The sequence below is a fragment of the Narcine bancroftii genome, chromosome 1, assembly GCF_036971445.1.
Source record: "Narcine bancroftii isolate sNarBan1 chromosome 1, sNarBan1.hap1, whole genome shotgun sequence".
NCBI classification, from domain to species: Eukaryota; Metazoa; Chordata; class Chondrichthyes; order Torpediniformes; family Narcinidae; genus Narcine; species Narcine bancroftii.
The window spans coordinates 107,860,217-107,874,602 of NC_091469.1; the positions used below are offsets into that span (position 1 = coordinate 107,860,217).

At 35.5% G+C, this 14,386-nt stretch overlaps 1 protein-coding gene across 9 annotated transcripts in view; it reads right to left on the reverse strand.

Moving 5' to 3' along the window:
* Positions 1-14,386, reverse strand: part of LOC138762269 (histone-lysine N-methyltransferase EHMT1-like) — a 302,471-nt gene that overhangs the window by 209,550 nt on the left and 78,535 nt on the right. For 7 of the 9 annotated variants that reach the window (XM_069935973.1, XM_069936007.1, XM_069935997.1 and 4 more), the window contains exon 2: positions 1,317-1,401. In XM_069935973.1, the coding sequence (XP_069792074.1) occupies positions 1,317-1,401 (85 nt within the window). Of the gene's footprint in view, positions 1-1,316; positions 1,402-5,589; positions 5,680-7,767; positions 8,003-8,126; positions 8,320-14,386 lie in introns of all 9 variants that reach the window. The other 2 variants (XM_069935979.1, XM_069935988.1) reach the window with 2 other exon arrangements.

The window sequence follows — 14,386 nt, forward strand, 5'->3', positions numbered from 1 at the left end:
AAATTATTTTGTTAATTCTCAAGAAAAAAAGCAAAGAATTTTTTTAAAATTTTGACCTTTCAGAAAAAGGGCAGATTAAATTAAGTATTCATTTGCAGAATACTCCCTGATATCTATTTTTTTATAATTTAGTCATTAGCTTTAGAATCATCACTTCAAAAACAGTATGGCTTGCCGATGCACTAAGTTTTAGCATAACTGGATTCCCTGTATTGTGCAATCAATTGTGCTAACACATAGAAGCCACTATATATATATTTTATGTACACAAAATAAGCATGTGAGAGTTATGCTGATAGATTTAGTTAAGGAATGATGGGAGTCTCCAGCAAAAAGTTAATGCCAACTTAAATTAGATGAACCAAATAATCTGTTTCTCTGCTGGTATCTTATATACAGTAATTATATTTATTACAAGCAACGTAGAACCTTACAGCACAGTACAGGCCCTTCAACCCATGATGTTGTGCCGACCTAGATTAATCATCTGAACAATCTAAATCTTCCCCACCTCACACCCATAGCTCTCTATTTTTCTTGCATCCATGTGCCTGTCTTAAGTCTTTTAAATGCCCCTATTGTACCAGCCTCCACCACCACCCCTGGCAATGCATTCCAGGCACCCACTACCCTGTTTAAAAACTTACTCCTTGACTTTTCCCCTAAACATTCCTTTCATCAACTGCACAGATGTCCTCTGGTGTTTGCTGCTCTCACCATGGGGAAAAAGGTGCTGGCTGTCCACCTGATCTATGTCTCTCATAATCTTGTAGACTTCTATTAAGTCACCTCTCATCCTTCTCTGCTCCAAAGAATAAAGCCCTAGCTCTGCTAACCTTGCCTAAGAATACAACTTCTCCAATTCAGGCAATATCCTGGTAAATCTCCTCTGCACCCTCACCAAAACTTCCAGATCAACATAAGGCGACAGAAGTGATTGCGATAATGATGAGTTTGTGAATGTTCAAAGACTATCCAATAGTAAGACATGCCTAATTATTTTACAGACCTCGAATCAAGAAACTAAAATCCCAGTGATTAACAACAAAACAACATTTATGCAGCAACATTTTTAATATGTTTTAACATTTAAAATATATAATCCTGCGGAATTTTAGAGAAAAGATCATAGATGAGTTTGGAAGACCACAAATTTATAAAAGATTTAAAGCACAAAAGATCTATAGGATTTATTCTATATTCCAGAGTCATCAACTTAATACTCAAATGATGTTTCAATGAAAACACTGATCAACCTGCTGAATATCAATCTAAATATCTATGCAAAACATTCAAAAATCAGCATTTTTATTCACCTTTGTCTTCAGTCGTGGATGATTCCTTTGCTACTTCCCGTTTCCCATCTTCTATAGCTGTGTCTGCCCCAGTCATCCCTGCAAACTGAAATATAAATATATAGATTTACTTGCAGGTTGTATGCTTGATTCTTAAATAGATAGAATTGATAGATTTTTGTAATTTATTTAATATTTTTATATTCAGATCAAATATATACTTTCAATTGAATATAAACTATAATATATTGGTCATTAATGCTAATAAATAGCTTGAGCTTTTGCCAAATAAGTTCAATATTAGCTGTTCAGGTTGATTTTGACATACAGTAAAACCCCAGTTATCCAGAATTCAAGCAACTGGCAGCCTCGAGCAACCAGCAAAAGAAAATCACGAAAAATAAATACTTCGGTAAAAAATACAAGTTGACCACTGGTGCCCCCAGTGATCAGTTTGCCAATCACACAACATGTAATCTTCAGCAATTTTCAAGCATGCAGACAAAAAAAAACATGATCTGCTACTAACATCTTTACTTTGCTAATATTTTTCTTAACATTGAAATTTCATATCCAAAAATACAGAGTACATATGTGAAAAGTCAAAAAGATACATTAAACTTAATTCATATAATTTCATCCAAGGTACCCCACATTTTAATCAAACAGATTATATTGTATTGATATTTTATTATATAGAAAGGAAAATCTAAATCCACTACCAAGAAAGAAGCTGTTTAGCCAAAAAAAGAGCAAAAATTCTTATCAGTGATAAATTACCTCATTAGTCAACAATTCAACTTCATAACAAATCAAAGATTAGAAAAATAATTCAAAAAGGGTCTCCAGTGTTTGAAAATTTGAATTCAAATTGAAAATTGAGCATCTAATCTCAAAATGTAAATATGATATTATGTCATGTAGCCACTGAGCAAGAGTAGGCAGGGTAACTGAGCAAGCAATCTGTTAATCTGAGCAACACCACCTGCCTAGCCATAAGAAAAATAAAAGCTAGTATATGCAACTCAGATGCCCTTAAAGTTATGTCACTCTCTCCAATACCAAATAAAGCAGTTAAGGGATTAGGTTTAAAATTAAATTTAAAAATGACAGAGAAAGTTTGAAATACTTTGTTCTAGTATTTCTTAAGAATCTAACATGTCCAGAACATATGAATTAATGAAGCATCTCCACTGTTGCATTTATCACAATGAGGAGATACAGCGCATAAAGACAAGATAGTTTGACTTTGGATATGTGAGCCCTATGAACTACTTTAAATTGTAGGAGAGAGTGGTGGGCACATAAAGAAGAGGTATTAACCAATTTGAAAATTGCATTCCAAGTTTCTTCAGAAATTAAAAACTATAGGTCCTGTTCCCAGGCTTTTTAAATTTTATCTGAGGAAGCTAATCTAAATAGGTCATATGCATTAAGCAAATCTAAATAGGTCATATGCATTAAATGGTAGGCTATTGAGATGTGCAGAGCAACAAAGGGATTTAGGAGTTGTGGTAAATAGTACCCTCAAGGCTGATGCTCAGATAGATGGTGTGGTGAAGAAGGCATTTGGAATGTTGGCCTTCATAAATCGGAGTATTAAATTCAAGAGTAGGGAGGTTATGATGAAATTATACAAGGCATTGGTAAGGCCAAATTTGGAGTACTGTGTACAGTTTTGGTCACCAAATTATAGGAAAGATATAAACAAAATAGAGAGAGTGCAGAGAAGGTTCACGAGAATGTTGACAGGATTTCAAGGTTTGAGTTACAGGGAAAGGTTGTGCAGACTGGGGCTTTTTTCTCTGGAGCGTAGAAGATTGAGAGCGGACTTGATAGAGGTGTTTAAGATTTTAAAAGGGACAGACAGAGTAAATGTGGATAGACTTTTTCAATTAAGAGTGGGGGAGATTCAAACTAGAGGGCATGGTTTAAGATTGAAGGGGGAAAATTATAAGGGAAACATGAGGGGAAATTTCTTTACGCAAAGGGTGGTAGGGATGTGGAATGAGCTTCCAACAGACGTGGTTGAGGCGGGATCATTGGTTACATTTAAGGAAAGAATGGATAGTTACATGGATAGGAGAGGACTGGAAAGGTATGGACCGGGTGCTGGTCAGTGGGACTAGGAGGGTGGGGATTTGTTACGGCATGGACTAGTAGGGCCAAACTGGCCTGTTCTGTGCTGTAAGTGGTTATATGGTAAGCCTCTCTTATTCCCAACAACATATAATAAATGTTAGATATTGAACCATTATAGAAATATGATAAATTAAAAACTACATCAATTAAATCCTTATCAGTCCTCTTAGGAAATATATGTAATTGAGATTGTAAAAAAATTCTAATCTGGTAGATAATGATAAAAATTGGTTGACTGTATTTAACTGGAAGTTGTTCAAAAGAAGCAAGATTCCCCTCGACAAATAAATCTTTAAAACATTTAATGCCCAATCTGTACCATTCTTTAAAAGTTACATCAATCATGGAAGATTTAAAGAAACAATTAGAAAAAATAGAACGAGAAAGAGAAAATTCATTAAAACTTCAAAATTCTAAACCTTCTTCATTTCTGAATTGTATCCATAATAGTATCCATATCCTCAAAGTATGTTGAACCACTGAACTATAAGTTAATTTATTTAAAGAATCAAGAAGTGAGATTCCAAGAAGAGAAATGAGAGAAAATTTTGTAACAGAATTAGATACTAAAGAGACCCATACTGGACAGTCTTCACGATTAAAAATGAAAATCTAAATCTATGTCTAACCAGAACATAAGATTTTGTATTAACATCTTCTAAAACTACAAATATATCCACTTAATTTTGTCCAGGTGAGTGGATAATCACATTAAAATAAAACATAAATATGGTGGAAAGGTATACAGGAATCCACAGCATCAGAAGGAGAATCTGGATGTCTTCTTTATGTTTCTGTGCATCTGTGAAATGCCTCAATACACAGTAGCATTGTATACTAAAATATTATGCCAGTCCAACAATGTAAAATTAGTTCAGAGTATATTGACAGCTTTAAAAAAAACACACATTAGGCAGTTAAGCAAACTAAACAGCACATCAAAAAGTAAAAAGATACCTTCTTCAATATTTTGTAAATCACTTCAAAGGTTTAGATCTGGGGGCTCAGTCCACAATTAATTTAACTTTTTTTTAATTGAGTTTTAGAGATAAAGCACCATAACATGTCCTTCCGGGCCACAAGCCCGTGCCGCCCAATACATCAATTAACCTACAAACCCTGTATGTTTTGTCAATGGTTTCTTTATAATTAAGTTGGCAGAAGTAAATAGTTCAAAATGTAACTTAAGACCAATTAACACACCATTACAGAGACCACTAAAATAGTCACTTCTCCAATGATCACATCAGAAAAGTAGGAGTTTCAATTTTGGAATAGTTATTACAAAAATTATGAAAGAAATTTTAATTAAAAAAAAATTAGACTTACAGCACAATAACAGGCCATTTCGGCCCACAAGTCCATGCCACCCAATTTACATCTTACAAACCTCCAAATCCGGTACGGTTTTGAACTGTGATATGAAACTGGAGCCACCAGAGAAAACCCACGCAGACACAGAGAGAATGTACAAACTCCTTACAGACATTGCGGGATTCAAACCCAGGACTGGATCCGATCGCTGGCGCTGTAAAGGCGTTACATTAACCACTACACCAACCGTAAAATAACAACAGAAAAACAAGCCCTATCAGCCATTTGACACCTCAAGCTTTCTTCACCTTTCAAAAAGATCATGTGGAGTAGAAAGAGCACAATTTTCAATATTATTGAAATCAAGAGCCCCTTTAAATTGCAGCACCTGGGTAGCCCTCCTGGGACCCAGATGTAATTACTGGGGCAAAGGTGCTGAAAGCACCTTTTAAATTACAGGGGGGAATCGACTCAATAAATCACCAACCCGGTGATTTAAGGGGGATCTCGCCCTTGTGATGACACCGAAAACACTGAGGAAGTGAGGAAATAAAGTCCAAATGGCAAACGGGAACGATCTTCAGATGCGACTATGCCACTCTGCAGTGCTATATTACAACAGGCAACTATGCTTACCACCACTGTCAGGCAAATGCTGCAATCAGTTGAGGAGCAGCAGGATATAAGCACTGCACAATTCAATAGATGGCTGGAGGAAGACGCAGAGGATAGGTAGACAGCAACTGACATACGGAGACGTAGGCGGCTAACTTATGTAAGCTTCTTTCACCATCTGATGGAAGCCAGAGTGAGGAGGAAGATAAATAAAATACAGTACCGTGGGGGAACATCGAATCCAAATTTGATGATGTGGAGTGGTGGACTAATTTCCGAATGTCAGTGCACCTTCAACTTCATATGTGATGCCCTGTAGCAAGATTTGAGGCGTCAGGTTACAAATTTCATAAGACATCTGGAACTTCGTGTCCGACTTGCCATTGCCTGTGGTGGTATGCCACTCCATGTGAATATCGCTCTATCAATGTTCTTTTCAGTGTTGTTTTATTCACTGTGTGGATGGTCATGGCACAGGTGATTTGTGCCTCAAAGTGGACACTCATGAAGCATTACATTCAGCTACCAAGTGGGACACAGCTGCAGGAGACTATAAATGGGTTTGCCAAGAAAGAATACCCAATGTGTGCTGGGGTTATCAATGGCAAACATTCCCATCATGGCTCCAAAATATTATGAATCATCCTACTACAACCGCCAGGGGTGGTACGCTATCGTGGACCACGAAGGATGATAAGGGAGTTATGCACTCTTTAATATATGTCTGCCTGTAGGTTGTCACTCATTGCATTGTACTGTTTTCTTTCAGATTCACAGAAGTGTTTGTGAATGAATGGCCACATTTTCACGATGTTCGGATGTTAGCTAATCACCCCTTTACAGGAAGGCAGAGAATGCAATGGCTATCTGTTCCCACAGGAGTACATACGGCATCTACACCACAATGGACAGATAGTGTGTGGGGCTGAAAGAAATGAATTGGTCCACCATGACAAAAGTGCACAGACAATAGAGTGGATGTTAAATATTTGCATGCATTAAACAATGAGTGAGCAATATGCGATACTCACACATCTGTTTTGGAATGCTTACAGGTATCCATGTATGTATCCATGCACATTGACAATGTGGATATTCCAGCATATCTGGTCAGGGACCCTGCTTACCCAGTCAAGAATTAGCTTATGAAAGGGTTCACACAGCAATGTGCACTCAACCCCCAGAAACCATCATCTGAGTTTGGCACAGATAGTGGTTGAAAATGCCTTTGGTCAGCTTAAGATGGAGGTGTTTGAGCAAACGGATGGTCATCAATACATCATTCGGTTATTATGTTATTGCCTGCTGTATCCTGCATAACATTTGTGAGATTAACAAGGATAACTACCTGCCTGAGTGAAACACCACTGCAGAGCAGGCGTTCTCTCAGCCAGAGAAATCCTTTGCATGATTCTATAGCGCATGTTGCTGATGCCATCCATGATGCAATTATGTCAACTATGTAAACATTGGACATTGAAGTCCTCGTGATGATGCCAAAGTTCAGCTTTATTGGATTAAATAGCAAGGCTGGTAGTGCAAAGTTATCGTGCAGCAAAATGCAATATCATTCAAGAAAGAGTTGTGCAGGTACAGTGCAATGATTAAACACTACCAGTGCAAATGACCAATTGTAAAATGGCCTGGCTATCTCCATTTACCGTGCGTTACTGGCCACGTACAGTTAACATCTAATGTAAACATATGATGATTTAATGCTGTACATTCTTTATGTGTGCCTCAAGAATGTTTATGATATCTAATAAAAAAGTTGGATCTGACATCAGCACATATCAGTCATTTAACGAAACAGACATGTAAACCTTTACCTTGCATTAATGCTCCCTGCAGAACATCGGTAAAATGCACAATAAAAGTTAAACAGAATACAATACACAGCTTTCCCTCATTTAAATGACCCGTGCATTATTTCAATCCACCCCAGAGCAATAGCATATGAACATCACCACATTCATGTAGTTGCAGCAATATGAGATAGCAAAAGGCAGCATTTGTTCAGCCGATACCTCTGTGTGTCTGTGTCCCCATGTAAACATATTACCTGCTAATGATGTGCAACACTGAGCATCAAGGGGTATGATGCACAGGACACTGAAATACAAAACGCTCATTTAATGACCACTATGGCATTGCAGAATGGATGAGGGGAGGGGCAAGGATGCAAGTAATCTCCCCTTGGGACTGGTTGCCATCCACAGAAGTGGGATGGAACTCCTGCTGTGGGGTGGCTTGCAGGTAATGAGTGAGTTGCAGTTGGGCCAGCATCAGGACTATTGAGGGTGATATGGGTGGAAGGGTGGGGGGCCGTGTGAAGGGGGCACAGCATAGGTCTGGACAGAAGTGCAACGGAACAGTTCATAAGGCACAACATCTCTCACACCATTGAGGTCTGCTCCTGTATGGCATTCTGAAGTGTGGTTAGGATCCCTGATATGCCATCGAGGCTTCACCTCACCACGCCTTGTTGCTCAAGTTCTAGTCTTCTCTCCTGCCACACCCGGTCATGCTCCTCTTCCTCCACCTTCATCTCCCTCATGAAGCTTCTCATTGCCTTGTTCATGCACTGTTCCCGAGTGGGTTTCCTCCTCTTCTTTCTCCCATTGAATTTTGCAGGCCTAAAGATCAGAATTTACAGAGCACACGTGTTAGGTCCAAATTACAAGTGGAAAAACACTACCGAATAATACTTGAATGACACTAGCATTGTATGCTGCTCCTGCATGCACTGTTCAGGCTTACCATTCAGATGTCCCGTCTCCATTGTTGGTGTGCTGGGAAGACATGAGGAATCTGTACCATTTCTGCCCGTGACGGTAGCAGCTCCAGGCTCACCATGCCATCGTGTGCCTGGCCGCTGGGGTCCTCCTCCAGGATGTCCTCCATCTCACCCCCACCAGCCTGAGGACTTGGCTCAGAGAAGGCTATGGTCGCGCTGGGAGTGGATACCAGAGGAGGAAGCATAGCATTATATAGAAAGGATATCTCAAAAGGGACTGTCCAATGAGGCCAAATGGATAGAACTCGAGAATAAAAGAGGTAATCACTTTACTGAAGCTATACAAGCTTAGCAATAGTACAGTACAAAGGAATTAGAGAAAAGGATATAGATGGATCATCATACAAAACGTGCTAGAAAATAAGGTCATGGTAGCGGAGGATTTAAACTTTCTCAAACTGAAGCTACCTGCAAACTGGAGATTCAACACCTAATATTTGGGTGTGTGTCATGTAACAATGTGAAGTTAGACTGGAAGTTTCTACTCTCCTCGAAAATTTGAAAAGAGTAAAAAAAAGGCTGGAAAAGTTGAGAAAAAAGCATCTGAAGATTTAAATAACAATTTAAAATGTCACCAAAGAAAGAAAAACCAGCTACAGTAATACAAGAAGTTGAGCAAGAAAAAGATCAAGATAAAGAAGAAAGGCCTTCCTTGAAGAAGGATCGAGGACCTGTTTTGAAGGTACTGCCCAGGGGAGATAAGCCAGGATCCGGGGAGACCTTGGACACTGCTGTGCAGGGTCTCTCCCAACAATGGCAGCCCGCTGCGGGTGAAGAAGTGACTTTGCACATGCACGAGAGTCGCGCATGCGCGGAATACAAAAGAGGAGGAAATTTTTAAAAAGACTCAAGAGGCTTCCAGCTCAAATGAACAAGAAGAAGAGCAAGAAATACGTTCTGAACATGGGTTTATGGACAGAATGATGAGGAAAATTAAAGATTCATTTATTTCTACAGCTGATATGAAAAAATATATGGATAATTTCCAGCAATCCATGATGTTTTTAATGGAAGAAGTTAAAAACTGTGGAGAGTGTAAGCTGAAAATAAGAATTTTACAAGTGGAAAAAAATGATGCAGCAGGTGGACAAGAGATTTGAAGTTCTAGATGAAAAAAAATAAACAAATTTGAAATTCAAGGAACAAATGAAGAAGGTACAAGTAGAAGTGGCTGCAACAAAAGATCAATTAATGCAAATAATTGACATTTTAGAAAATTTTAGAAGGAATAACATAAAGAAGGCGATGAAGGACAGGAAATTAAGAAGTTTTTACAGCATTGGATTCCAGAATCTTTGGGGTGGTAACTGAATTTCAAGGAGACATTGAGATTGAGAGAACACATTCAGCACTGAGACCAAAGCCACAACCAAATCAAACACCTCATCCAATACTGGTTAAATTTCTTCGTTATGAAGTAAGAGAGATCTTGGAACTGACGGCCAAACAGGCAAAGGAAAGATAGTCACCTTTGATTTATAATGGGAATAAGATCTTCTTTTACTCTGATATAAGTTTTGATTTATTAAAAAAGAGAAAAGAATTTAACGCAGTTAAAAATATATTATGGAAGACAGGTTATTTCTTTATCTTGAGGTATCTGATTTTTGTTCCAGATGGGAAAAACAGGCTTTTTATGGAGCCTATTGAGGCAAAGGTGTATGTTGATTCATTGCCAGAGAGAGAGAGAGATGGGTGGTTGTTGACACTTGAAAGGAATCTATAATTGACTGAGTAAAGATGCAACTAAAAATTTCGAGAGTTTAATTGGGAGGAGGGTCTTAACCAATAAATGATCGATATGTTTAAAAGAGTTATGAATGAATAAAAATGTATAGTCATAATGCAACAGGGGACTGTATTGCATTTTGACTGAGTGAGTTGGGAAAATGGAGCTGACTACTGTAGAATCATGCGAATAAGTGTGGTATTGACCCGTATAGGTCAGGGTTTTAAATACATGAAAACATCATGTGCCTTTGGGGGGGGTGGAGGCCTTTCTTTTTTATTTTTTTTATTTTCTATTGTACCTAGATTAATTAAGAATATTATGATATATGCTGTTAATATTATGAGAGGGGACGACTGGGGGAGACGGGTGGATGGACATAGGATTTTATAAAGGTACATGATGGCAGAGAAATTGAAATTTATTGTTAATATAAATGGAATACAGAATCTAATAAAACAGAAAAAAAAGTTAATGTATCTGAAAAAACAAAAGTGGATATAGCCGTTTTACAAACCATTTGACAGAAAAAGAGCATAAAAAGTCAATCCAATATTGGCACTTTCATTTAATTCAAAAGCTAGAGGTGTGGCAATATTAATGAATAAAAATTTACCAATTAAAATATTAGATACAACCACAGATACAGCAGCAAGATAATGTAATGGTTGTCAAATTTGTTCAGAATATTGGACCTTATTGAATGTAAATGATTGAAAATTTATACAAGATGTATTTATGCAATGAGCAAGTGCAAAAGGAAAAATATTAGTTGGGAAGATTTTAATTTTGCCTTTGTTCCAAAATTAGATAGTAAAATCAGGTGGTAAAATTATAAAAAGTGAAGTTAGTTAAGATTGCAGCAGGTCTAATGAAAGATATGGGTCTTATAGATATTTGGAGAAGAACTTACCCAACTATTCTTTTTATTCTTTACGACACAAAACATATTCACGTCTAGGTATGTTTATAGTCTTTACACAGCTACAAGCTAGATTTTGAAAGGTTGAATATCAAGCAAAATTTTATCAAATCATTGGATAATCACCCAAAAGCTAAAGTGATCACAGATAGGCAAATATCAAAGCCCTTTTGATTGGAGAGATCATCTTGACAAGGGTATCCATTATAACTATTTTTATTTGCTTTAGGTATAGAACTTTTGGCAGAAATAATTAGAAGAGATAATAAGATAAAAGGTTTTGGGGTAGTTAATAAAGAACATAAAATTAGTTTATTTGCGATGATGTTATAGTTTATTAAACGAAACCAGAAATATCATTGTGTAAACTAAATTTAAAATTAACAGAATATGGTTTAGTATCAGGCTATAGTGAAATGATGCCTATGGTTGATATGAATTATATTCAAAGTTTAAAAAAATTAAGTGGCAAAAAGAAGCAATTAAATATTTAGGAATAAAAATAGATAGAAATTTAAATAATTTGTTTGAATTGAATTATGTACCATTATTAAAAATATTGAGGATGATTTTAAAAAATGGAAAGATCTGCCAATAACTTTAATAGGATGGGTAAATTGTATTAACATGAATATTTTTCCGAGAATACAATATTTGTTTCAATCATTACCCATTCCTTTACCAGAGAAGTTTTTCCAAGAACTTAATAAAAATATAAGGACATTTATTTAAAGAGATAAAATCCCAAGAGAAGCCTTGGAAAAAATGACTTGGAAATTTGAGCAAAGAGGATTAAGATGACCAAATTTTTAAAATTATTATAAGGCAACTCAATTAAGATTCTTGTCCTCCTGTTATCAGATTGGAGAAAAAAACAGTGTGGGTTCAGATTGAAATGAATAAAATAGGAGAAATTAATTCAGAGTATTTTTTTGTATAAATGGAAAAGTAAGTTATTGAAGTACAGGAACCAATTTTAAAGCATTTGCTCAAGGTATGGAACTGAATCCAGGGAATTAAAAATTATCAAATACCCAAGATGATGTTAAAACAAAATCAATTTATTCCTTTTACTTTGAATAATTTTTTATTTGATACTTGGTACAGTAAATATTGTTTTTTAGGTTCCTTTTTTATGACTTTTGAACAAATGAAAGAGAAATATGAAATAAAATAATACAATTTTCTCATTATCAACGTAAATCATATTTAAAAGGGAAATAAGGTGTGAATTTAAGACTTGCAGAACAAAGTCAATTTGAATATTTAAATATGGATATATTTAATGAGAAATTTATTACTAAGGTGTATATAAAATTACAACATACTATGGGAAAAAAAAACAAATCAAAATGAACATGGGAAAAACATTTAAATATGCATATTCAAGAGGAAACTTAGCCAAGGTTATGCCAAGAGAGTGTAGCAAATACAATTAATGTTAGATACCAAATGGTATAATATTTTTTTTAACATCAATTATACTATACTCCATATAATTAAATGGACTTAATTCAAATTATTCTGATGTTTTAGATGTTACAATGAAGTTGGGACCTTTCTGCATTCAGTTTGGCCCTGTGTTCAAGTGGAAAGATTTGAGTAGGATAAATTATGAAGATAAAGATACAAAAAGACCCAAGAATATTTTTATTTAGTGATATATATGAAGTAGATTTAAAATTGAAGTTAGATAAATATCAAGTACGATTTTTGAGTATAGCAATAGCAATTGAAAAAAATGTGTGGCAGTGAAGTGGAAAACAGAATATTTTATAATGATGGATAAATGGAATACTGAAATACAAAATTGTATACATTTAGAAAAAATTACATATTTTAAGGAATCAGATTGGGAATTTTTATAAGATTTGGCAACCACATGTGGAATTTGTTAACAAAAGTTCATCCACATCATCCGCTCCTCTCAATTAATAACTAAAAGATACAAAATTATGTTAGAAAAATATGAATACTGATTAATAAATAGTTTAGGTATACTTTTTTATCTTTTTCTTTCTTTTTAGGGGAGGGAGGGGGTGGGAAGAAAAATTTTAAAAATGTATTGAATAGTATTGGAATGTACTATGTATATACAATTGAATAATTGTTTGTTATTGATACAAGTGATAATTTTTTTTTAAAAACCTAATATTCCATCTGGGCACTTTCCAACCAGACAACACCCATGCCTCATACAGAAAGTCCTTCATTTCTTTTTCAATAACTGACCCCTACAGTCCCCTTCCACCACCTGGCAGAAATTGTTCTCACTCTCAGTAACTTCTACTTTGATTCAACCCACTTTGTCCAAATTAAAGGGGAAGCCTGATATTCTTCCATATTTTTCAAATGTTACTTTTAATTTTTCCAAAGATTGAGCCAGTTCTGATAGGTACAACAGCACATTATCACCAAACAGACTGAGTTTGTGTTCTTCTTGCCCGAATCTGAAGCCCTTTATATCTGGATCCATTTTTATTATCTCTGCCAGCGGTACAATTGCTAAAATAAAAAGCGCTGGGAACAGAGGGCTTCCCTGTCTACTCAATCTACTCATGGGGAACACCGCCATCATCTAATTATTTGTTATTATTTTAGCTTGTGGTTTATGGTATAAAAAGTTTTTAATCTAATTTATAAATGTTCTGCCTATACCAAATTTTTCCAGTATTTTACATAAAAAGGGCCATTCCAATGGTCGAATCCTTGGTCCAGGACATCCATTATATGGGGAATTAATAATTATTTGAATTGTCTATAAAACTCGGGTGGAAATCCATCCTCTCCCAGTAATTTATTAGCCTGTAGGGTGCCCAGGCATTTTTGATTTCTTCCCTTGTGAAGGGATTATTTAATTCTATCCTTTCTCTCTCATCCTGCATTGGAAGTTCAACATTCAGCAAAAATTATTCCATTGCATTCTCAACTGCTAGTAATTGTGATTTGTATAGTTTTGTGTAATATTGTCTAAAAGTGTCATTAATTTCTTTTTGATAATATACTAGTGTCTGTTTCTGTTTTTATAGCATTTATCATTCTTCATGACTCCTCTGCTTTAATCTGCCAAGCTAAAACTTTGTGCGCCCATTCACCCAACTCATTGTATTTTTTTATAGCTTTTTCTGTCCTATATGTTTGTACTGTATTATATGTTAGCTTTTTATTCTCCAGTAATCTATATTCATTTTGTAAACCTCTTCTTTGATTTTTTTTCTAATTCTTTAATATTCTTCTCGAAACTGTTTACTTCTGCCATATGTTCCCTCCTAAATTTCTTCATATAAGATATAATTTGTCCCCTTAAATATGCTATTATTATTAGATGCCAGATATTTCTATCTGTCTCTTTATAAATTTGCAAGTCTGTTCTTTTAAGCAATGTAGTATTGAGAGACCATCTCTGTCTAGTTCTTTGAATTTCCTGCTTTCTGCAATGATATATACAAGGCTGATATAAATTTCTTAATAGATCTTTTAGACAATAACATTGTTGGACCCAGTTTATCTCGTAAATATGTTTTTTATTATCATAACATTGTATTATTTTGAATCCTGTATTTATTTTTTAA